The following is a 23756-nucleotide window of genomic DNA, read 5'->3' on the forward strand; positions in this document are numbered from 1 at the left end:
AATTGACTGTCGGCAATATCTTTTGAATGTCAAAAACATAATTCAAAAAATATTTAAGAAATGGTATTGAATTTAAGTTTTATTCTATTTTATCATGCTTTAGTCTACGAAGATATTTTTTTGGCATTCAAAAGGTGACGCTAACAGTCAATTCTAACTTTAACCTTTTCTCACTATTAGCTATCTTTACCTATTAGTTACATTACTGACACTCTAGAGATAGCACGGATCCCATTTCTCAACTATCTTCTTGCTTTTCTGTATTTATTTGACAATATTCATAGATTCAAGAAACGCCGCGGATTTTTGATAGTTTTATCTTTTCTATTCAACTAGTTGATTAAATTTTTTTAAATAAATTTAATCTATCTAATTTTTACTAAATTAATTAATTTTAAGTATATATATATATATATTTAGATTTTTATTTTTACACATATATAATAGTTTTACTTTATATATTTATATATTATATTTAATATTACAGTATATATCTTTTTTTTATAAATTTTTATATACAAATTTGTACATGTCGTATCATATTTTGCATGTTTTTTCTAATTTAGGAAATAATTAATCTTCTAAATTTATATTTTAAGTTTAATATTCTTTTACAGAGAATGATTTATATTATTATTACTATTAGCTGATTTACATCAATGGCAGTAAAAAAAAAATGATGTCTGGTGCATAACTGTTAAAAAACAGTTATTTAATGTTTCAAAAATAGCAGTAAAAAGGTAAGTAAATAAAATAATAAAAGTAATTATTTAATATATAAATATATAAATAAATTTTTTTAATTTCAGAAATTTCAAGAATTTGACGTCACTTCCAAGAACTGTCGGAATTCGTGGAAAAATTTCTACAGGGAGTTCCTATCAACTTACATTCTCCTAATACAAAGTCGAAAAATTCATAAAATTTTCAAGAGTTTCGACAAAAATTGTAAATAATTGTAAATATTGTAAATATTATAATTGTAAAAATTGAAAATGTAAATACAAGAACCAAAAATGTAAATGTAACATTAAAAACATAAATAAATATATTATTTTTTGTAACAAAAACTGAAGCTTTTATTTATTTCTCCATTCCCAAAATTTGTAAAATTTTCTAATTTCAGAAATTCCAGGGAAATGACGTCATTTCCAAGAACTGCTAAAATTCTTGGAAAAATTTCTCGAGCGACCTCCTATCAACTTATAATCTCCTAACACAAAATCGAAAAATTGGCAAAAATTTTCGTTCGCTCAAGAATTTTAGCATTTCCAGGAATTTGACGTCATTTCCAAGAACTGCCGAAATTCTTGGAAAAATTTCTCGAGCGACCTCCTATCAAGTTATATTCTCCTAATACAAAGTCGAAAAATTGGCAAAAATTTTCGTTCGCTGAAAAATTTCGATAATTTCAAGAATTTGAATTTCCCAGAAAAATTTGAACGACCTCTTATCAAGTTATATTCTCCTAATACAAAGTCGAAAAATTAGCAAAAATTTTTGTTCGCTGAAAAATTTCAATAATTTCAAGAATTTGAATTTCCCAGAAAAATTTGAACGACCTCCTATCAAGTTATATTCTCCTAATACAAAGTCGAAAAATTAGCAAAAATTTTCGTTCGCTGAAAAATTTCAAAAATTTCAAGAATTTGAATTTCCCAGAAAAATTTGAACGACCTCTTATCAAGTTATATTCTCCTAATACAAAGTCGAAAAATTGGCAAAAATTTTTATTCGCTGAAAAATTTCAATAATTTCAAGAATTTGAATTTCCCAGAAAAATTTGAACGACCTCTTATCAAGTTATATTCTCCTAATACAAAGTCGAAAAATTAGCAAAAATTTTTGTTCGCTGAAAAATTTCAATAATTTCAAGAATTTGAATTTCCCAGAAAAATTTGAACGACCTCTTATCAAGTTATATTCTCCTAATACAAAGTCGAAAAATTAGCAAAAATTTTTGTTCGCTGAAAAATTTCAATAATTTCAAGAATTTGAATTTCCCAGAAAAATTTGAACGACCTCTTATCAAGTTATATTCTCCTAATACGAAGTCGAATTTTTGACAAAAATTTTTGTTCGCTGAAAAATTTCGATAATTCCAAAATTTAAATTTCCCAGAAAAATTTGAACGACCTCCTATCAAGTTATATTCTCCTAATACAAAGTCGAATTTTTGACGAAAAATTTTTGTTCGCTGAAGAATTTCGATAATTCCAAAATTTAAATTTCCCAGAAAAATTTGAACGACCTCTTATCAAGTTATATTCTCCTAATACAAAGTCGAAAAATTAGCAAAAATTTTTGTTCGCTGAAAAATTTCAATAATTTCAAGAATTTGAATTTCCCAGAAAAATTTGAACGACCTCCTATCAAGTTATATTCTCCTAATACAAAGTCGAAAAATTAGCAAAAATTTTCGTTCGCTGAAAAATTTCAAAAATTTCAAGAATTTGAATTTCCCAGAAAAATTTGAACGACCTCTTATCAAGTTATATTCTCCTAATACAAAGTCGAAAAATTGGCAAAAATTTTTATTCGCTGAAAAATTTCAATAATTTCAAGAATTTGAATTTCCCAGAAAAATTTGAACGACCTCTTATCAAGTTATATTCTCCTAATACAAAGTCGAATTTTTGACAAAAATTTTTGTTCGCTGAAGAATTTCGATAATTCCAAAATTTAAATTTCCCAGAAAAATTTGAACGACCTCCTATCAAGTTATATTCTCCTAATACAAAGTCGAATTTTTGACGAAAAATTTTTGTTCGCTGAAGAATTTCGATAATTCCAAAATTTAAATTTCCCAGAAAAATTTGAACGACCTCTTATCAAGTTATATTCTCCTAATACAAAGTCGAAAAATTAGCAAAAATTTTTGTTCGCTGAAAAATTTCAATAATTTCAAGAATTTGAATTTCCCAGAAAAATTTGAACGACCTCCTATCAAGTTATATTCTCCTAATACAAAGTCGAAAAATTGGCAAAAATTTTCGTTCTCTGAAAAATTTCGATAATTTCAGGAATTTGAATTTCCCACAGAAATTTAAACGACCTCCTATCAAGTTATATTCTCCTAATACAAAGTCGAAAAATTAGCAAAAATTTTCGTTCTCTGAAAAATTTCGATAATTTCAGGAATTTGAATTTCCCACAGAAATTTAAACGACCTCCTATCAAGTTATATTCTCCTAATACAAAGTCGAAAAATTGGCAAAAATTTTCGTTCTCTGAAAAATTTCGATAATTTCAGGAATTTGAATTTCCCACCGAAATTTAAACGACCTCCTATCAAATTATATTCTCCTAATACAAAGTCGAAAAATTGGCAAAAATTTTCGTTCTCTGAAAAATTTCGATAATTTCAGGAATTTGAATTTCCCACCGAAATTTAAACGACCTCCTATCAAATTATATTCTCCTAATACAAAGTCGAAAAATTGGCAAAAATTTTCGTTCGCTGAAGAATTTTCATGATTCCAAGAATTTGACGTCATTTCCAAAAACTACTGAAATTTTAATTTTTTTCGAATTGTGTACTTACCTTTTTTACTTACCTTTTTTATACTTATCTTTTTAGGTATTACATTTTCGAAAAGAACATTTTTTTTAGCATTTTACTTAATATTAATGATGAAATTTAACATATTTAGCTATAATATACTTACCTTTTATAAACTTATAAATGTTTTCTAAGATGGTTATTTTATTAGGAAGAGGGAAATAAAGAGGAAATAAAGGGAAGAAATGAAAAAAAATAGAAAATATGTGTACAATATATATTTATTAAATATTAAAATTATCTTACATATATTTTACATACTTAAAAAACTATAATATAATACAATTATATTATACTTATATGAATTAACATTACATTATAAACTTTTATATTGTATATTACATTACATATTGCATATTGCATATGTTGAAGGAGTTTCGGATTAAATATTGTCGTGGGGCTTCCAGTAAATGTTGTTGATGAAGAAGTCTGGTTAAAAGTAATATTGCCGGTCGATCTTATTCTCTCAGTGGTTGAATTTGTTCTGTTGCTCATTCTGTTCAATCGTGTCGTGGCAGCATTCTTGATTGGCAATTTTTGTCTTTTTGAAAAACCAATCAAGGAATACGTCAATGGTCATATCCGTTCCTCATTGTCGTTCTTGTTGGAAGAGATGGGGTGATCTGTGGAATGAAACCCGCGAGATCCTGAGGCCGTCTTGCAGATAAGGAATCTGCAATCAAAAAAATTATTACAAATTATTTTTCAATTACGCTTTGGAACTCTCGATTTATAATGTATCTGTAACTATGGAATGTAGAAAATGAGAAATCTTGGAATATCTGGTTTAAAAATTAAAAACTTTTGCTTCAAAATAGCCTTATGTGCTTGTGTTATAAATCAATCCTCATGTTCGTTAAAGTTCCAAGATTTGGAACATGCTGCTACCTCACAACAACATATTATCTATTAATTTTACAATATATATTATATGATTAATGTGAAATTTGTTGCCGAAATTGCAAAAATTTTCTTTTATTTCGAATCTTATCTTGTAATGAAAATATGAATTACATTTTCTGATATTATTTTTGTTATATATAAAAAAAAAAAAATATCAAAATATATATGCAATATTTTAAGGAAAATATTTGAATAAATATTTATCTGAAATTCATAATTTTTATTGGATTTTATTCTTGACTTGGAACTCGATATAAACTTAAATTTGAGCATGTGAACTGTACATAATATGTTCGAATTAGACGTGGCAGCAGCTAGTTTATGTGTAATAAGCTATATGACTCAGATACCGGCAATACCGTAGGTAACTGCAGCGCAATGGATCATGAAGTATAGACAAGTTTAGATAAGATTATTTTGAGTACATTAAAGTCTTAATTATTTTCAACGATACGTTGGAGTGTGGTTCAGTGAATGGCTGCTAACATGTCTGGCTTTGATGAAAATCCTTTTGGGGAACCGAATATCAATGATCCATTTTCGGTAAGTATTTCTATAGCGGCTAGATCTAAAGAATACATTGCATCTTGTTCAATATTGTATATAAAATTGCAAATGGAAATAGAATAGAGTGTATAATAAATCATTATTATTATTTTTTTCCAATGATTATAAGTAAAGATTTTTTTATTATGCCTTGATATCAGTATATTAATTCCTTAATATTTGTAAATTTTGTGTTTTTTTCATATATGTTTTTTTATTTATATTAATGATGATTTTTAATATTTTTTTGAATGTAAAAAATTTATTTTGTTAATTTTTGTAAACAGAACAATATTGCATCAATTTTACATTGAAAGAGATATGTCAATAAAAGAATTTCTTGAATATTAACTCTATATATAGATGTCTTCTATAAATATATGTTCTTTAAATATAGCATATTTAATTTTTTTTGTGAGGTTGATTATAATATAGTCGAAATGATTTTTTTTTTAATTAGGATCCTGCAATAAGGAGGGCTGTATCTTCTACTCCAGCTAATAGAGGATTAGAAGATTACAATCCTTTTGCAGAACAAGGTTCACAAGGGACAGCACAAGTCAGAGGTGCTTCAAATCCTCCAATCTATGGAGGTCTTGGAGCAACACAGCAACCAGCTACACTTCAGCCTTCGAACCAAGAACCTCCAGCAACTAACTATGCTCGTACTCCACAACAAACAGTGAATACAGCACTTGGCAGCACAATATCCCCAACTTCAGATGTAAATATATATATATAACATATTTCATAATATTTTGTGTTAGATTTTAATTTTATATTATATTCTTTTTGAACAATTATTGTATTTTAGCAAAGATCAGAGTCAGAATGGAAAACAAGAACAGAGGAAGATATGAGGAACACACCATATTATCGTAAGTGCAATAAACAAAAAATAGATACATAATATTACTTTCATTATTAAATAACAATTAAAAATGTTTAATTGTTATAGCAAAAAGAAACAATTGGCCACCTTTACCTGATAAGTGTTGCTTTCAACCTTGCTTCTATCAAGATATTGATGTAGAAATTCATACAGACTTTCAGAAGATAGTCAGACAGTTATATCGTCTATGGATGTGTAAGTTGAATGTATTTTAATTAATTTTAATCCATAAAATATAGTTTTATTGTAACTATATAATATAATTTCTCATGTTAAGTTTTCAATAATCATTTTAAATTACAGTTCATGGTTGTGTTTTAATACTTAATATTATCGGAGGATTCATCTTACTTTTATGCAATGGAGGATTTTCAACATTTGGTCTTGGAATATTATATCTAATATTATTTACACCATTCTCATTTTTATGCTGGTTTAGACCAGCATACAAAGCTTTCAAGTGTGTATTGACTAAACATCAATATTTCAAAATTTGGACAATTATTAAATAATTTTTTTTCTTTCAGAAATGATAGCTCTTTTAACTTCATGGTATTTTTCTTTGTCTTCTTCTTTCAATTAATCGTCACAGCAATTCAAGCTATAGGCATTCCTGGCTCAGGAACTTGGTAATATTTTTTTTTTTTTTGAAACACAAATTTATGCTTACAATCATATTTTAATTCTTTTACTTTTCTATGATTACAGCGGCATTATAGTTGCTTTCACGATGTTTGATAACACAGCTAAAGGAATATTTGTTGGGTTCTTACTACTCCTTATTGCCCTTTGTTTTGTTCTCGCTGCGTTCGGTGATCTCTTATTATTAACCAAGGTATAGCGTAAAATTTTTGTAATTTTTAAAAATAACTTTTATAAATAATAAACAATCAAAAAAAAAAATATATATGTATAAATATATATGTGTGTATGTGTGTATTACAGATTCATCGCATATATCGCTCGTCGGATGCAAGCGTTTCGAAAGCACAACAAGAATTCGCGACGACTTTTTTACGCAATGAACATGTACAAAATGCAGCAAGTAGTGTTGCTGCCAATGCTGTACGCGCCCAAATGGCTAACGCTGCTAATCAACCACGCTATTAAAGTGATTCCGTCACAACCCAGGATTTATTCTTCAGGTATTCTGACGTTTTATCGCTCAGTAAATCGATGATAGATCATGTTAGTGCATCTAATGTGCATAATGGAACTCGAAATTATAATGTTCCATAGAAAATTCTATTCTTGCATTGAAAAAAATTATAGTATTCTACTCACGCGTAGAAATGATTTTTTCTCTTGGTGCATTTAAAGTTGTATTTGTGCATGATTTTTATGAGAAAAAATTATCATCATTTATCAGCAAATTTATTATTCACGAATTTAATTCTAACAGATGTTTAACGATTTATTGTTATCCATTTCTTTTTCTCATAACAGTATTTTAAATCTGATTAACACACAGTATTGTGTACGTATGTATGTGTCCTTTGTACTATCTAACATACAGCGTATATATCATTTTTCGTTTGTATTAATTAAAAATGAATCACAAAATAATTTACCACATAATAGAGAAACAAACTATCAATAATCATATCACTAATTCTTATATTATTGCTTCTATATTATACATCAATATATTTGCTAGCTTTTATATTTTAGTGGCATCCTTAATCATGATGTTGTAATCATGTATGGCTTTATATAAACGGAAAATATTCGGTTTTGTTAAAAATCAAAATAACTTAATAATATGTAGAAATATTGTGTCCAGGAGTTTGATTTTTTGTTGTTTTATAAAATGTTAATTTAATTATTAATTGTATGGAAATCGGGCATTTTTTTGCCTATCTTAATAACGTCCTATACACTCCTTACAACGTGTAATATATGGCCTTTCTTTATTAAATATCTTGTTACTTAGGTCCTTAAAATATTCTATCACTTTGTAAAGTTTAAACTATATATACATATAAATATATATATTATATATATATATATATAAAATATATATATATATATACATAACGGATATTTTGCAAAGAAAACAAAACAGATTACGTTTTACGTATGTTTAATTATTTATTAATTATCGATAAATTATTTATAGAGTACGAAAATTGGGTTATATCGTTGCTGTTACTTTATTGGGTGTATCTGAATGTCTCAATGAACTGGAAACTTTATATCAAGTAAAAATGTTCGGGAATATAGGAAAAAGAGAGGTCGAAGGATCTTTGTTATTTATTGAGACTTCAATCAAACAGATTCTGCCCTATAAATATATTTTTACATATATGACGATGTTTAAATTAATTGCAATGATTATTACACAATCTTTATTATATAGCAATGAACAATAGATTACTTCGTTTTGTATAAAAAATGAAAAATAACATAGAAATGTTGTTTAAATTTTATAAATATTCGCTGATACATTTGTACTTATGTAAGCAGCAAAGATAAAAGTGACAAATAAAAATTTAATTTACTCAAAAAAAAAAAAAAAAAAAAAAAAGAAAAAAAAAGATCTTTCAATCTAATAATTAGAATAAGAAACTTCTTCAAATATTTATAACAAATTTTCCAAATTCTCTAAACCAATAGTCCTCAATAGTATTTTACCTAAAATTCCAGAATTATTATCCATTGATCTTGATCCGAGATTAGATATTATTACCTTTGATTAGATATTGTTAACTTTATTGTTAACTGATAAAATTTTATTTAATTACAGAGAAACGACGACAAAATAATATAAAACGTACCTTCAGATTTATATGTTGCAATCGGATCTATTGGAAATGAACAACCAAGATTAATCTCGGATGTAGATCCAGTTCCAACTAATTTTGCCACAAATATAACATCCATGATTTCTATATCCGATCTGTACATCAATCTAGCATGTCCTTCGGCTAATCTAAAGAAAATTTCTATCTATGCTAAATGTTTTAAAAACATCTTTATATATCTTTACCGAATAAGGCTGTCCAAAAGTCGAACCGTTGTTCTCTCTTCTCTCCTATTTGGATGACATCTGTGATAAAGATATGTCGCTCGAAGTATCATTTCCGCTTCCTTTGTTAATTTTGGTTGCAGGGAATGCACATATGCTAAATATTCTCGCAAAGTATCCTCTTTCCACAAACTTTCGCTTTTTAACAGTTCCATATGATTTTTCGAGTCTCTGTAAAATTAAAAATTACATCAAATTGTATCATTTGTCAAAATGTTACGAATCATCAATAACATTGATTTTTATTACGTCTTGTTCTCTTTAGTCTCGTAAGCAGCCTTTAAAATATGTTCCGAAGTCAGTCTATCCCACTCTGAATTCCTATTGTCCTTCAAAAGCAGGATTAAATCGAAACGAGATAAAAGAGGATCCCCTAAATTCGTTTCCCATTCTTCATCATCGGTGAATTGGCCACCGGATGGATTAATAGCTGCAACCACTGAACACCTTGAGTTTAACGTGCTAACTAATCCAGCTTTGGCGATTGATATTGTTTGTTGTTCCATAGCCTCGTGAATGGATGTTCTGTCCTGTGAGCTCATGGTTGTGAACTCATCCACGCAACAGACGCCTCCATCTGCTAACACAAGGGCCCCAGCTTCTAGATGCCATCCTTCTGAATCCTAACGTGCATGTATATGAAGAAAATTATATATACAGATATTAATTATTAAAGACAGAAGATAGTGTGCGCGTCTACTTACTCTAACAGCGGTTGCAGTGAGTCCAGCTGCAGTCGATCCCACACCTGTCGTAAGAACCGATCTTATAGCCAAACGAGATGCTTCACGAAGCAATTGGGATTTACCAGTTCCAGGATCGCCGACCAAGAGAAGATGAGGTTCTCCACGCACTCGTGTTCCTTTTTTTTTTTTTTATTTATAATGACACATTGTATTTTACATAGAGAATAAAAAGATTGATAATAAAGGGAATAATTACCGCTTTCGTTACATTTTGGTACGCCACCGGCTAGAACGACAGCCAGTGCTAATTTTGCAGTGTACATTCCATAAAGCTTAAAATAATTTGTATATAAATGATTGCATTTTTTATTATTAATTTATGTCGGTGTTTTCTTTTATAATTATGTACAATAAATCTATATACCTTTGGGCAAATAGATGCAAGAATATTGTCTCTACCAAGTAAAGGATTATCGTTATATTTTTCCCAATAATTTTTAAAAACATCTCTCATTTCTTGAGAAGAAGATGTGTCGGATATTTTACGCCGCACTGTAATGCTATTACCTAACATCATGGTTGTCGCTTCTAAACGTTCGCCAGGTTCCAAGGGACCCCAAATTCTTATCACAACACCACTAAACACGTATAACATAAGATATATAATTAGAAAAGATAGTTTGTACACATATAAAAGGAGATAATTATCAATACCTAATCTCAACATGATCTCCTGGTCTACATTTATCAACTAAATCATCCAATAGAATGATTCTAAGTTCCTCGGTCAAGGATTTGTTTATATCTACCTTACACTTTTCCTAATCAAAAATATTGAAAAATTAATGAGGTGTTAACCTCAAGCGAAAGATAAGTATCGAATTAAATTGATAATATACTTGTACTCCTATTTCCTGACAATCTGAAGAATCGTCCAAATCAAAATCAGTTAAAACTTTAAGTTTTGTAGCATGACACTCTTCACAATCTGTAATATCTGCAAAAGTTTGCCTCTCCCATTCATACTAAAAAAATAGATATTGTGTTAACTATCTACTAATATAAATTACAAAATGTTTATAACTAAAATATTCAACTAACTTTAGCCGAAGTAACATGTTTGCACTTTCTACAATAATGTCTTTGAACAGATTTCAATACTTTTGGTTGGGAGATTCTAACAATAATGCCACTCGTTGAAACAAGCTGTCCAATTTCTCCTTGATCTAATGTAACTGGCACAGCAGTAACTCTAATACGTACCTATCTCAAATATATTTTTAGAAACGCAGTTATAAAAATATTATAAATTTTAATAACAAAACGAGATCTTGGCATCACCTTCTTTTTAACAATTTGTTCCGGTTTTGCTATTTCTTCCTGAGCTTTTACCGCCGCTTCGTCGCACAATGGTAAGTAATATCTAGGATATTGCAAAATTTTTTGTGCAACGTCGGCATCATCCTCGAACAATGATACGAAACTGTAAGAAAATTCTTCGTACAATACCTCGTATTATACGAAAAAAAAAAAAAAAATGCAAATGCAAAATACTCACTTAACGTAGATCGGATAATAACAATTGGTATCCACATTATCCAAAACTTCCTCCAATTCCATTTGGTGGTTTTTTAAAAGATACTGTTTCAACATTTCAAATGTTTATTATATGCGGAGCGCAAGAATTGAGGTTATAGGTACATCCACCATTCACGCTGTCGCACGTGCTACTGACTTCCCGCCGAAACTGTCAAAGTCACGTGCTCCCCACTCGGCATACGTTTTCATTCAGTTGCTGTTCGACCATGATAATCATACTTATCGAACCATATTATAATCGCAATTATTTATTAATTTATACCAAGAAATAATACTAATTGTATTTTATTTAGTCAATTATATTTTTTCCAGTGATAAAACATCAAAATCACTGAGTCACCGAGGAAATGTATCACACCGTGGATACATTTAGATATAAATAATTACAAATTTATGTTAAATAAATTTATGTTAAGTGAATAAAAAATATGTATAATAAATATGTAAATATATAAAATAAATCTTTATAAAAAAATTTTGCTCGTTATCATTTCATCTTAACATAGCTAGGAGACGGAAGCAATATCCATCATTCTAATAAAATATATATATATATATATATATATATATATATATATATATAAATTTAAATTGTCCTCCGAGGGAATATTTAACGAAATTACGTAGCGCTGATGTAGTTGTGATTCAAACGACTGAAATATAACGTTCAACGAATTCCTTTACCGTTAGCGTCGATTTAATAAAAGAGCCATATCGATTACTTGTCGTGAAACCGCATCGACAGTTCATCCATTAATCGATTTTCGCGTCTTCCTATCCATCTCGTAATTCCGTTCTCGCGGTTTCGCGCGGAACCCTGCGGTAAAACTTGTCCCGCAACAGTGAAAACCTTTTCGGTGTCTACTTTTCATCGAAAAAAATCCTCGGCGTTCCATTAATCGCGCGTTTAAAACAGAAGTGTAATCCTCTAAATAAAACGTGCCTTCACAAAAACGTTCTCTTCTTCTTATTCGATATCGAATAAAATAACGATACGTATGCCTCCCGTTTCCTTTCCTCCAATCTCTTCTAATCTCTCTCTATTTTCCAAAATCTAGATTTGGAAAATACGAATTTCTATTCGACCGGAATAGAATTTCAAATAATTTTAATCACAGAAGTTCCATTCCCTGGGCACGAGCTGTTTTATCTGAAATGTGGGGATCGTTCGTTCATATTTCAAACGGTGGAGCACGCAGGTTAAACACACGACGCCTGGTATCGGTATTACGATATCATTAGTAACGATTCCCTTTACGACCTCTTCCTAAGTTATAAATTACTCGTTGGATTCGCAGTAGCCGGGGGTGTACGAATCGATGTAATTAGCGTGGTCGTATGCGTGGCGAATACGTATACGTTTCTACGTGTAATTGCCCGGTGCACGATCAAAACTTGCCTCGTCTCGAAATAGAATAACTCCCGCGGAACCTTCGAACCAACCCCCTCCCTTCTAACAACTTGTATTCGTCTTGAGAAACGCGTGCACCATTCCCATGAATCTTTTTGATTCACCGTTACCATACCACTCGAACCTTAATCTCTGTTAACGTTTTCGAAATATCGCGTTTTCGAGAACGGATGGGATGGAAATAACTTGTCTTTCGAAAAACACTTTTGCGCGTTCTCGAGTTATTTAACCGGTTCGATATTTTTTTTCCTTTTCTTTTTCTTTCCTTTTCCAAAACTTGCCCGGCCTCCCGGTTAGAGCAGTGAATTTTCTCGCCGTGAAAACGTCGCGAGACGCAAAAATTTCTCTTGTCAATAGCTCGGACAAGTGTAAATTGTCGACGTCAGGATCGTGTGTGTGTGTGTGTGTGTGTGTGCGGCGCATTTCCTGCGAGGCGTGGATTCTATGTAAGTTGTCACTGGCAGGCGAGCCATAGAAGGTTTCCAGGTGAAATTACTACAAATTGTGTATGATGTGTTGGTCGCGGCGAAAAACATCTCTCACTCACGAGCCGATCGTATCGATTTGATTCTTTTTTTCTCCCTCCCCCACAAAAAAAAATAAGGAGATACAAAAGGATGAAAAGCGTCATCGCAGAATGGAAAATTGGACGATTCGTGGGATCGTGATTAATTGAAAGAGAGAGAGAGAAGAACGCGGTTTACATGACTGCACTCGGTTACGCTGTCACGCAATATTTTTCATTTGATGGTATATGTATAGTAATTAAAGCGAAGCTACGAGTATCACGCGCACTTTGCGGAAATTCTGTCGCTCGTTTAACAAGAGTACGTTTTAGTATTTAAGCGCAATGAACGTGCACGGAATGAGCTGCTAATTATTCAGAAACCTCTTAAATTCGAACCTGCCGGAACATGTAAATTCATAATCGCGTGTATAACTTTGGAAATAAACGGTGCGCGGCACGTTTTGCGTCGCCGGGAATAATTCAAAGAGACTACGTTCTCCCGCCAAGCTCGATCTTTAATCAGGAAAATTTCGTTGAATTTATCCGAGAGCTTCACGTTTCATAGCAACACACGCTTTTCGTTAAATCAGTAAATGATGTATAATCTTCGTCCGGGATTACTTTGAAATATGTTTGAATAACGAGGCTTAATGTTCAAAACCGTCCGACTAACTGAATTTACATATCACAAAGGGGGATTTAAAATGTATTAATTATTAAATTTTAAGCCGTCCACGTTCAAAATCATTATAACTTGATTTTCTCAATTCATCGTAACTTTTTCCTATCGCGTAATTTCACGATCGCGTATATATATTATAGGGGAAATAAAAAGTGGGAGAGGGGGAGGAGAAGTACGAGAGAGAGGCAAGAAAGGTAATCGCGTAAGAGGGAACATTCGAGAAAAAGAGGTCGAGGAAGAGAGGGTCCGGGGTCGAACGATCTTGTCCGCCAAGGGACAAGATTCCACGTCGTCCACGAGGTCCTACGGTTTAATAATACATCCTAGGGCCGTTAATCACCCGGTGAAATATAATTTAATACCTGAGCGAGCGAGGTCCGACCACTAAAAATGACGAACGGCCAGGAAACACGCGGCTAACTCAACCATCCAGTCCCTTCAGCGCGGCGCTATAATCACCCTATATTGGTGGATGTGTGCAATAACGACAAAGGGTTGGGTATTCCTGAACGAGTCTTTCGGTGTGACCGTGTTCCCGAAAGGTGCACGAGCTGGCTGTGCATTACATTCGTCCATTACACCCCGCTCAATACCTCCAATTCGTTGGATTCCTTCGCACATAAAAGGCTACCCACACCACCCCGTTCTTCTCTTTATCCACTTTTTCTTTTCTTCCTCCCTTCCTCTCCGCAACTATATATCATCCTCTCACCATCTCCGCCATTCCTTCGTTCTTCCACACCCTTTTACCCTGTGGTGATACACGAGTTCACACACGTCGAATCAGTATCGATTGCGTTGATCTAACTACCACTTTTGATCGACGAAGTCGGAAAGTATCGTTCTTCCTCTTTTTTTTTTTTTTTTTTTTCATTATTAGCCGAAGGATCGTATCGACGAACCTAGTCATTGTCCTTCCGTTCCTGTTTCTTTCTCGTTCGTTCGAGTCTACCCTCGTCCAGCCGTGGAAATCGGGTTAATGCCCGTCGTGGACAATGACCACGATTTCGTCCAATGAAAGCGTTCACGGCCGATTTTCCTTCCGGCGCGGAGGAGCGCTTTTTATCGATACTCCGAATTGGCGAACTGGCAATTGCGAGGAGTGAGTGGTTTCGATGTAATGGACTTTCATGTACAACGTGTTCACCATCGTCCCGGAATTCTCGTTTCTCAATTCTTGTAACGAGCTCTTTTATTATCGAATCGGCCGAGTCGTTTATCGTACTATAATATCGTACACTTAGTTTTATCGATGTATTGTTCAATATTGTTCGTTTTGTTACTGTTTCCAATTTGTACTTAGAGTGTGAATAAAATAAACGAATAAATCGAAGAGATTTAAATAAATTTCTTTATTTCTATCAACCTTTAAGACATTTATCCCATCCTCCAATACGATGGAACATTTTTGAAAGAGGGTTGCAAGCTGACTCGTTTCTATTCTACAGCAATAACTATAAATAAAGATATTAGTGTAATCACGAACGAATCACTCGACGCGGACTTCCCCTCTTCCAAATTTCCCCAGGTTTCTGCATAAATTGCCGAAATATCCATAGAGGCTGTCGAACGTGAGCCACCGCATAGCAGGGGTTCCTTAGACGAGGTAATAAAGATATAAGGTAGCGTTTTATAGGCTGACGCTATAGTTAGGTTGGAAAGCGTTTGGTAAATGCCATTAGCGATGGCTACGAATAATGCTCGAACAGATTTAATTGAAAAACGTTTCCCCCTCTCTCGATTTCCCCGTCTTTAATTGTCCTTCCAATTTTTAAAACTCACATTTCATTAATAAACAAACGATACCTACTCGAAATCGATTTTAATATCTCGTCTCGCTACATCTCGAAAACGTTTCAAAAGTTATCCTCGACTTTTATTTTAGAAACCACGATGCTCGATGTTTTCGAGGGACGACACGAGGTCGATCCATAAATCATTTTTTGATTTCGTAACAACGATATTATCCCGCTCGATTTCGTTCTACGCGGGGAATACTCGTTTCTTTCCCTCCCCCGACTATATCTCAATTTATGAGAACAAGCCGTTGTTAGCGCAACATTCATTCTGGAAAGGAGATGTTGATTTATGCGAAACGCTCCAATGCTCATCTCTGCGTGGTCAAAACGGCTTAATTCCAATGAAATATTGATACACGGAGGGGGGAATCCTTATTTGGATTTCCTTCCTTCGTATACCTAACGACACTGGTCGCGATCAAATTTTAACGAGCTTATTAAAACGAAATAAATTCTCGACAGAGATTTTACTCCTACTACTAAGACAAACAAATGTTGGGGGATCGTGTTGAGGAAGTTGGTGTCGATGGCTTTCGAAAAGAAAAAGAAAAATATACGTCAAAGGCGATCGGTATCTTCGTTCACGAGTTATAGGATGGAAAGACACGCGATGACCACGTAACGCCGCCATCCGTGTTGAGGATGTAAATATAGAAGAACTTCATTTTCATCCATCTTGCTTTGTCCCTGTCACGAAGGGGGCGCGTAGATTCAAGCCAGGCATGAAAAATAGACGTTCACCTTTAACGGTACATAATGCTTCGAAACGATGAACAATATTTCCTGCCACGCGGCATCGTTAGAATGAGAATAAATTTCCATTTTGAGCACGACCAACGACACGGTATATATTAAACCGATCCCCCCTTTAAATTTCCCTTCGAAAACTTGAGCAATATATTTTAGAAGCCCAAAGATCCTCTTACAGGGATCTATCCGGGGTTCTTCGCTGTACATTTGTCGGCCCGAGATAATAATTCAATCGTCCATCTTTCGTTATTAATGCGTATGCCAATTCTCTCTCTCTTCCCTCGGCATTGATCGGTTTACCAGTCCATCAATTTTAGAATAATTCGAAAAGAAGGAGTTGGAATAGAACATCGTCGCGCTTTCATCGTCCCGAACATAGATCGGAATTATAACTCTCCTCCAACAAGTTGTGCAATTGTGCAATTCTATTAAAGTCCATCGTATTTTCCACCTCTTCTTATCTGAATAAAACCATCTCCAAAAGTGATGTCTTCGATTCACGGCTCTCTGAGATAGAGACTCTCGCTCGCCCCTCCCCCAAACCCCAAACTCCCCCTTATTTGCAATGTTTCGCGTCAGCTGAAAAATCTAGGCCGATTGGTTGCCCGTTGAAACCGTCTCGTGAGCGCGACGCGATCGTTTAAAAATTGAACAAGCCAACCATAGAGCTGGGTCGCACCCCATAAATTATCCCGTGGGGATCGAACGATTCTTCTCGCGAAGCGGCCGACTCCAGACGATTTTCCTCGTGAATAATGACCGTGTAGTGACTCTGCAACACTGTTCGTGATCGGCGTACGCATCGTGATATCCAACTCGTCCAATCTATTCTACCTATTCAACCTATTCTATCATTTGATACTTTCATCATCACTTTTCACATCGGCCGAAACGTAGGATCGAACGTGTGCCATCCTCTTGATATCTTGAGTGATCGTTAAACGGATCGATATTTGCGGACCTTGCGTAACGAGCAATTCTTCGTTCGTCTTCGAGGACGATCGAGAGCTGTGTTTCATTGCTACGCGACGAGGACGAGAGAGGAGGAAGGGGGAACGAGTTTCTCTTTCCCCCTTCGAACGGTGTTTGAATCGTAGCAAGAGTGGGAGGATCATTATGTTCTTATCCGGTGATTCGATGAGCAAGGGAGGCGAGGGGAGAGGAAATAATAGCGTTTCGAGGCGGCTTTTTCCAATCGAACGATTCTCGCCGGGATTAACGCGGCCTCGTAAACGCGATATTACGCTTAAAACGTCGCCAACGATCGGCGCGAATGATGTTTGTTCGATGCCCGATAACAATTCAATTTATGTAATTTGACGATTCGCACGGCAAAGAGCATCCGCCGATTGCGGCCGTGCTCAAAATTTATATAGATGCTCAACGAGCCAACAAAATGCGCGGTAATAATTTATTACCGTTACCTGTATGTATCGATAATATTGCATTTCCGCTCGGAAACGTGTATAAATAACAACCGGATACTGCCGCTTCCGCCGCGAAAATTTCAACACTTCGTAAATACGGCCGTTTAAATCCTCGTTTCCTTTTCATCCTTTATTGCGTTCTCGTTTCATCGATGCGTGTCTTTTAACGCTTATGAACCGATAGCAAACGTTAGTTAACTGCACGAGGCGGAAAATTCGAGCCACGGATTATTCCTGGCTACATGAATCTTCCTCTCGTTACTCGTCTAATCTCTAAACTCTGTCCAGATCGTTTAATTCTCTCGTCGTTTTGACGATGATCGTTCTTCTATTTCTTTTTTTTTTCTTTCTTCACGCGTTGGAACACACACGCGCGAACGGATCGCTCGAATACGCACTCTATGATCTATAACGGGGCGAAATCTTGTTTGGCGAGATACAGGTGGCCTGCCTATATACCGGATATAGAGGCTGATGGATAGCCTCGACACGATCTTGCGGTGTACAATGGTTCAGACGCCAAACATACCGATACGTTAACACTATGGAACCGTTTGGGAGAGAGAGAGAGAGAGCAAGCTGGATTCGTCTTCGGATCGTTATATCCAGGCAAGGATGCGAGGAAATTCCCTCGAGATAAGTGGATGTATACCCGATAACGTTAAACCGTGTGATGAAACGCGGGTGGTGGATATTGGATATTGCGGTTAAATCGCAACAACTGTGATCTCAAACTGTTCCCTAACGCTCGGGAAAAAAAAAAGAAATATACGATACGCCATATTCGAAACGTGTTACGTTTTGGAAAATCGATGAACTATACAATTTGTTATTCGAAATTAGATTGAACCCGTTCATCGATTAATATCAAACAATTGATCGAAGATAGATCGAGTAGAGTCGAGTTTCTGATCGCAACAGGCAAAGAGGTGTGGCGTACACGTCGCTAAAGAGACGTAGATCATTGGATAATGATGGGATGTTCCATCTCGTTCCATTCTATTCGCTTGTAATCCCATCCTCCCTAACACAACAGTCATCATGTCGTCGTGGTACGGATCACTTAGGGATCATTAGCTTTATGGCGCTTCCGTATGGCCCGCCACTCGCGTGCAAGCAGATATTGTTTGAAACTTGTACCACGATGCATTCGAATCTATCCATTATTCCCCCTTTCTAACCGTCACTTGAGAAACGAAAACTCTAAAATAATCATCGCGCAAAGAAATTCTCCTCTCCCTTTCACGATACTTCCCAAAAAGGACCACCTACGATGCGATCCTTACGATGTCTACCTCTCGGAGAATTTATAATTCGAAAGAATCAATCCTTCGATTCGACTCCAATCAATTCACCAATCCCCCCTCCTCCATTCCTTAATTAATTCTCGGGTGGCATCAGCTGGCTCTCTTAATTTCCTGTTCGAACGGCGCGGATGTGGAACCACCATCCGTCCAAGGTTTCCCCGAACCCTGATTAATCCGGATGCCACGCGATACCCTTGGACACGTATTCCTGCGGGTGCGTGCACACCACTCACAAACACTCGCGCGCTTATTACACTTAGGCTCGCTTGTGTAACGGCAAACCGCGTCGCGGATGAATATCGCGGATATAATGTTACTGTATTTCATTACCAGAGTACACCGGATGCGCTATGCAACGGTTCGTTCCCGTGTATCCTGCATCAGTCTGCCGGCCCTGTAACTCGTCTACCGCGGCCGCCCGACACGCTTGCGAGCCACCACCTAGCCAGCCCCCGCTTCTGTATATCCTCCTCCTTTATGCGGCCCGGTTTCGGCTTCCGCCCGTACCATTCAGCAATATCACCTTACGCGCTTCCTCGTGATTCAGCCGAGTCTCGAAACACGCTGTAATCAAAGGATTACACCGGCGGCTAGCCGGAACCGGCTCTGCCTCCAAGTCAGCCTCTGTTTAACGCGACCACCCCGCGCGGACCGGGCTGTAATCACCCATCGTCCACCATCCTTGCTTCGACAACACTCTTAACCCCTTTGACCGATCCGTTCTCGGCCTAGTTGCCCTTCCCCTGTATTTCTCTGACCAAATGCCTCGACGACTTTCTCCACCTTGTTATACGCGTTGTTATAATATCAGGAAAACGTACTCAGAGGGGGTATAATAAGTAAGGAGGGAAAAAGGAAAGGGGTGGTTCTTTTTTAAAATTCTACTTGTTAAAGGATTATTAATCGTTATTAACACTTTTTGAATGATAAAAATTGTTATGGATAGAGAGAGAGAGAGAGAGAGAGAGAGAGAGGGAGAGAGAGTTTGTCTATAACAAGAGGGAAAAATACACGGCGGGAGTGTCGTTGAAATATTATTGTATCGAGGTCCACCGAATTTCGTACCGGTCTCGTGCACTCGTACTAATTATATCGTGATAACGAGGCTAATTTGGAGCCACGCGAGACCGTTCCGCACTTGTGCGCTTATAAAGAGAATAGGATTATAAATAGAAGTGGTGGAGACATAGGTGGAGAGTGTAAAGAGAGAGGGAGAGAGAGAGAGAGAGAGAGAGAGAGAAAGAGGAAAAGGGAGAGGAACCGCAGGGAGAGCAGCTGAAATTCCTCGCGTTCTACAACATCTCTTCCCTATTATTATATACCGTCGACCTGCAAATTGTAGAAGCTTTCTCCCACCATTACGTGATTAACGCACAGACCGGCATACGTGATATTATCTGCGTTTAAGGCTCCGAATAGAATTTGCCAAGACAACCTCTGCGGGCATAATGGTCCCTCCTTGTTCCTCGTTTCTCGTTTTTCCTTCTTATTATCTCCAGCTTAAATCGAACCAGCCAAACGTCTATTCTCTACGTGCAGTTAATCCTCTTACGTATAACACGATATATTATAATCCAAACGAATGAAATGAGAACGTAGTGCAAAAATAACTCTTATAACGCATTTTCGTGTAGCGTTGCATTAATAAACTTGGAAAATTCTCACGTATCTTTTTTTATTGACTTTCCAACACATTCGCACTTTATTTATATACGTATACGAATTCCAAGTTTCGTTTCGCGCAATATTCGATCCAACGATTCTATTTCGACGTCGGGTCGTGGCTATTTTTGTGATTATAGCGAAATTTTCTCGATACTCGATCATATTTCCCGTTATTCGATTAACAAAGAATCGATTAGTCGAGTTACTGGCACGACGAAATAGCTCGAACGTTTATCGAGTTACGAGAATGGGGGGAAGGGGGGAATGGAAGGGGGACTATCAAGCGCAAAAACTCGAACTCGTGCATCGTGCTCGTGGTTCGGATGGTTCTTTGAGCTCGTTAGGGAACACCGTGCCGGGAATTATTTATTTTCTGCTTGACCAAACTGCCTCCCTCCCTTTCGGGTAATTATTTACACACCCTGGCCGACGGTCAATTATACAACCAATTATTTCCGGGCACCAGTCGACTTAATTACGGGATTTGTGATCGTGGAATTTTTAGATCGTAACTAACTTGGATGGGATTGAATTTAATTTGACGGTGGGCCGAGAACGCGGACGACATCGAAACTGATTGAATTTTTATCCGGCTTCCGGCTTTCCTTTCTGTTCGGTTCCCTTCTGTTCGCGCCAACTTTCGCCAAGGAATGCAATTTTTTCCCCCCCTCTTTGTGCGCAAAAAAAAAAAAAGGAAGAAAAAAGGAAGAAAAATTCGAAACTTGCCAATTCCAAGAATCACTCGAGCAAAACTCACCACTTCATCGACACACGTTTGGTGTACACTTTTACAGTTCGGCGAAACTTGATTCTGACGTCGTTCGTGTTTTTCGTCCGGAATTCACCGGCTTTTCGTGGAAGCGCACTTAATTCAGTTTCAAGCGCGAAGGATTATTGCGCCCGGAAAATATAGAAGTTGTACTCTGATGAAAATTTCAATAGTTCCATAATGAGTTCCAAGCCGTTGATAATTAATTCGGCAAACTTATATTCCACGACCGAGTTAATTTCCGGCCACGCAAATTAGGATTTTAATCAAATCTTGAGGGATCATTCCGGCCTGGAGCCGGTCTAACGTAACAAAAATGCCAATTAAATTCAACGGAATATCGTTACACTTCCTTCCCCTCCCCCGCCCCTCCCTCCTCCCCCCGGCTAATCATCTCCCACGGGGAGAGCTCACAGTTTCAAACATTCTTTTACGACCACTCGTTTGCTACTCCAATTACCCCACTTCATCTTACGAATTTTACAATTTAAACTTTTACGATTATAAACTTCAATCCACTTCGATTTCAATTTATTCGGTTAACGGTAGTTCCGTCTAAATATCTTCAATTTCAAATTTTGATCACCACGCTCCCAATCCCTCGAAAGTGCACGCGAAGTGAACGCGCTTAAACTTTCCGATCCTTTGGAGGGTCAATCGCGACCGAAACGTTCGTCGTTTCGTTCAGGATTTAACGTTAACAGTTTCCTAATCGAATGTCTCGACGACTTTAACGAAATACGAGGAGAAATACGGAGGAATGAGGAGGGATCGTCGAGAAGTATCGGCTTCGATAATGCGTGCCATGCGGTGCCAGGGGTAATCTTTGTCGCTCGTTAACATCGTCGTAACAAACGAAACTTCCTGCCAACACGCGGCCTACTGAACGCAATCGTTGCTCTTCCGCGCCCAAAGTTACGTTCATCCTTTCTCGATTTTTCTCGAGTTCCTTTGCGCGAATAAAAACAGTGTCGTCGAAAGTTTAATCTTTCTTCCTTTTTTTTTTTTTTTTTTTTAATTTGACAAAGTTTGATACTAACCAGCGACCATCAGTGACGTCGAATAATTGAACCAGTCGTTCGTGAATAATCGAGAAATGATATGAAATAATCCTCTCGTTTGGATCCTACCGAACGATTCCAAAAATCGACATTCGACGGACGAATCGCCATCAGAGTATAAACTCGATTGGAAAACGCATGCTGGTTAATAACGGCGCACAAACAAAAGAATAGACGAACAAACTCGAAAATTGCGGAGGGAATGTATCGGGTTACAATTTAACGATGCCAATTTTCGAATCGGATTCTTGACAAACTTGATTTTATTCCGCGGTTTTATTCCGTTTCCAAATTGATTGCGGAAATATTCGAACGAGCGATTGTTAAAGATTTCCTTTCCGAGACTAAATTGTCTTCATCGACGATGGATATTCGTTCGTCGACACTGTAACACTGTTGGAATATTACAAACGACTCGTGAAATCGAAATATTTTGAAACGGTAACAATAGAAGATTAATTCGGTCTCCAATATTTACAACTCGAACGAATGAAATATACGATTTGTTTATATCCTCAAATTGAAATCTTCGAGCTAACCACATAGCTTCGCAAAAGTGAGATTATAAATATATATAAAATAATTGTTACGAAATAACATTTGTATTCATTCGATCGATTTACTAACTTGAACCGAAAAAATAATAAATGGCATCGAATCAATTTAAATACAATCTAATATAATCTAATTAATAACGACAGTATTTTTCGATTTTTTTTTTTATAACAACCGTAACTTTTCTCCCTATATTTGATAAAAAAAAAAAAAATCAGCGTTACAACGATCGTTGACAGAATGCCGCAAAATATCACGCTTTCACATCATCGGAAATAAAAAATATTCGTTAAAGAACACCATGCTCGATAAACCTCATTTTTCCTTCGATAGATGATAAATACGCGTTATCGATATTACTTTCAAACCACATGCTCTCCACGATAGCGTCCATCGATCCCTTCTTCTTCCTCTTTCCCTCTCCTCCCTCGCCATCCTCATTGTCGTCCACGGGGCAAAGAATTTGTGTCGGACGGCACATGGGGATGGCACCATTTCTATTCATCTCGAAAAATAAAGGCGTGCCCCGATCGGGAGCCCCGATAACCATGAATATTTTATCCGCATAATATCTCGTCGCGCACCACCCCCGCACGTTCACACGTA

The 23756-nt window shown here is 35.7% G+C and overlaps 2 protein-coding genes and 1 long non-coding RNA gene across 13 annotated transcripts in view; 2 read left to right on the forward strand and 1 right to left on the reverse strand.

Moving 5' to 3' along the window:
- The first annotated feature begins 617 nt into the window (after positions 1-617).
- Positions 618-1070, forward strand: LOC147656575 (uncharacterized). The gene is made up of 2 exons (XR_015294218.1): positions 618-740; positions 810-1070. It is a non-coding gene; the product is annotated as an uncharacterized LOC147656575 (long non-coding RNA).
- A 2695-nt stretch (positions 1071-3765) lies between these two features.
- The window catches only part of LOC100867009 (DNA helicase MCM9), a 77999-nt gene continuing 58008 nt past the window's right edge, over positions 3766-23756 (reverse strand). For 2 of the 9 annotated variants that reach the window (XM_086914331.1, XM_086914330.1), the window contains 12 exons: positions 11176-11258; positions 10959-11100; positions 10719-10880; positions 10517-10642; positions 10332-10438; positions 10042-10255; positions 9874-9949; positions 9636-9793; positions 9181-9554; positions 8893-9102; positions 8681-8835; positions 3766-4235 (listed from right to left, as the gene is read on the reverse strand). In XM_086914331.1, coding sequence (XP_086770457.1) covers positions 4132-4235; positions 8681-8835; positions 8893-9102; positions 9181-9554; positions 9636-9793; positions 9874-9949; positions 10042-10255; positions 10332-10438; positions 10517-10642; positions 10719-10880; positions 10959-11100; positions 11176-11237 — 1890 coding nt within the window. In that variant the 5' untranslated portion in view covers positions 11238-11258 and the 3' untranslated portion in view covers positions 3766-4131. Of the gene's footprint in view, positions 4236-8141; positions 8593-8680; positions 8836-8892; positions 9103-9180; positions 9555-9635; positions 9794-9873; positions 9950-10041; positions 10256-10331; positions 10439-10516; positions 10643-10718; positions 10881-10958; positions 11101-11175; positions 11413-19430; positions 19756-23756 lie in introns of those variants that run through there. The other 7 variants (XM_012485026.3, XM_086914334.1, XM_086914333.1 and 4 more) reach the window with 7 other exon arrangements.
- Positions 4698-9866, forward strand: Scamp (secretory carrier membrane protein). Of its 3 annotated transcripts, none has more exons than XM_012485034.3 (9): positions 4698-5008; positions 5472-5735; positions 5826-5889; positions 5970-6098; positions 6207-6363; positions 6431-6532; positions 6612-6738; positions 6849-7048; positions 9440-9866. In XM_012485034.3, exons 1-8 carry the CDS (start codon positions 4940-4942, stop codon positions 7011-7013), a joined length of 1077 nt encoding a protein of 358 aa, XP_012340488.1. In that variant the 5' UTR covers positions 4698-4939; the 3' UTR covers positions 7014-7048; positions 9440-9866. The 3 variants fall into 3 exon arrangements, with proteins under 3 accessions (XP_012340488.1, XP_086770463.1, XP_012340489.1); XM_086914337.1 differs by having other exon boundaries at positions 9644-9866; XM_012485035.3 differs by lacking the exon at positions 9440-9866 and adding an exon at positions 8023-8210.

Source organism: Apis florea, unplaced genomic scaffold (assembly GCF_048593485.1).
Source record: "Apis florea isolate Af1SG1 unplaced genomic scaffold, ASM4859348v1 contig_3587_pilon, whole genome shotgun sequence".
In the NCBI taxonomy this organism is placed as follows: Eukaryota; Metazoa; Arthropoda; class Insecta; order Hymenoptera; family Apidae; genus Apis; species Apis florea.

Coding starts and splice junctions, on each gene's coding strand:
- Scamp (XM_012485034.3), top strand. CDS start 4,940: ATGGCTGCTAACATGTCTGGCTTTGATGAAAATCCTTTTGGGGAACCG. Junction 6,364..6,430: donor CCAGCATACAAAGCTTTCAA/GTGTGTATTGAC, acceptor TTTTTCTTTCAG/AAATGATAGCTCTTTTAACT. Junction 6,739..6,848: donor ATCTCTTATTATTAACCAAG/GTATAGCGTAAA, acceptor TGTGTATTACAG/ATTCATCGCATATATCGCTC.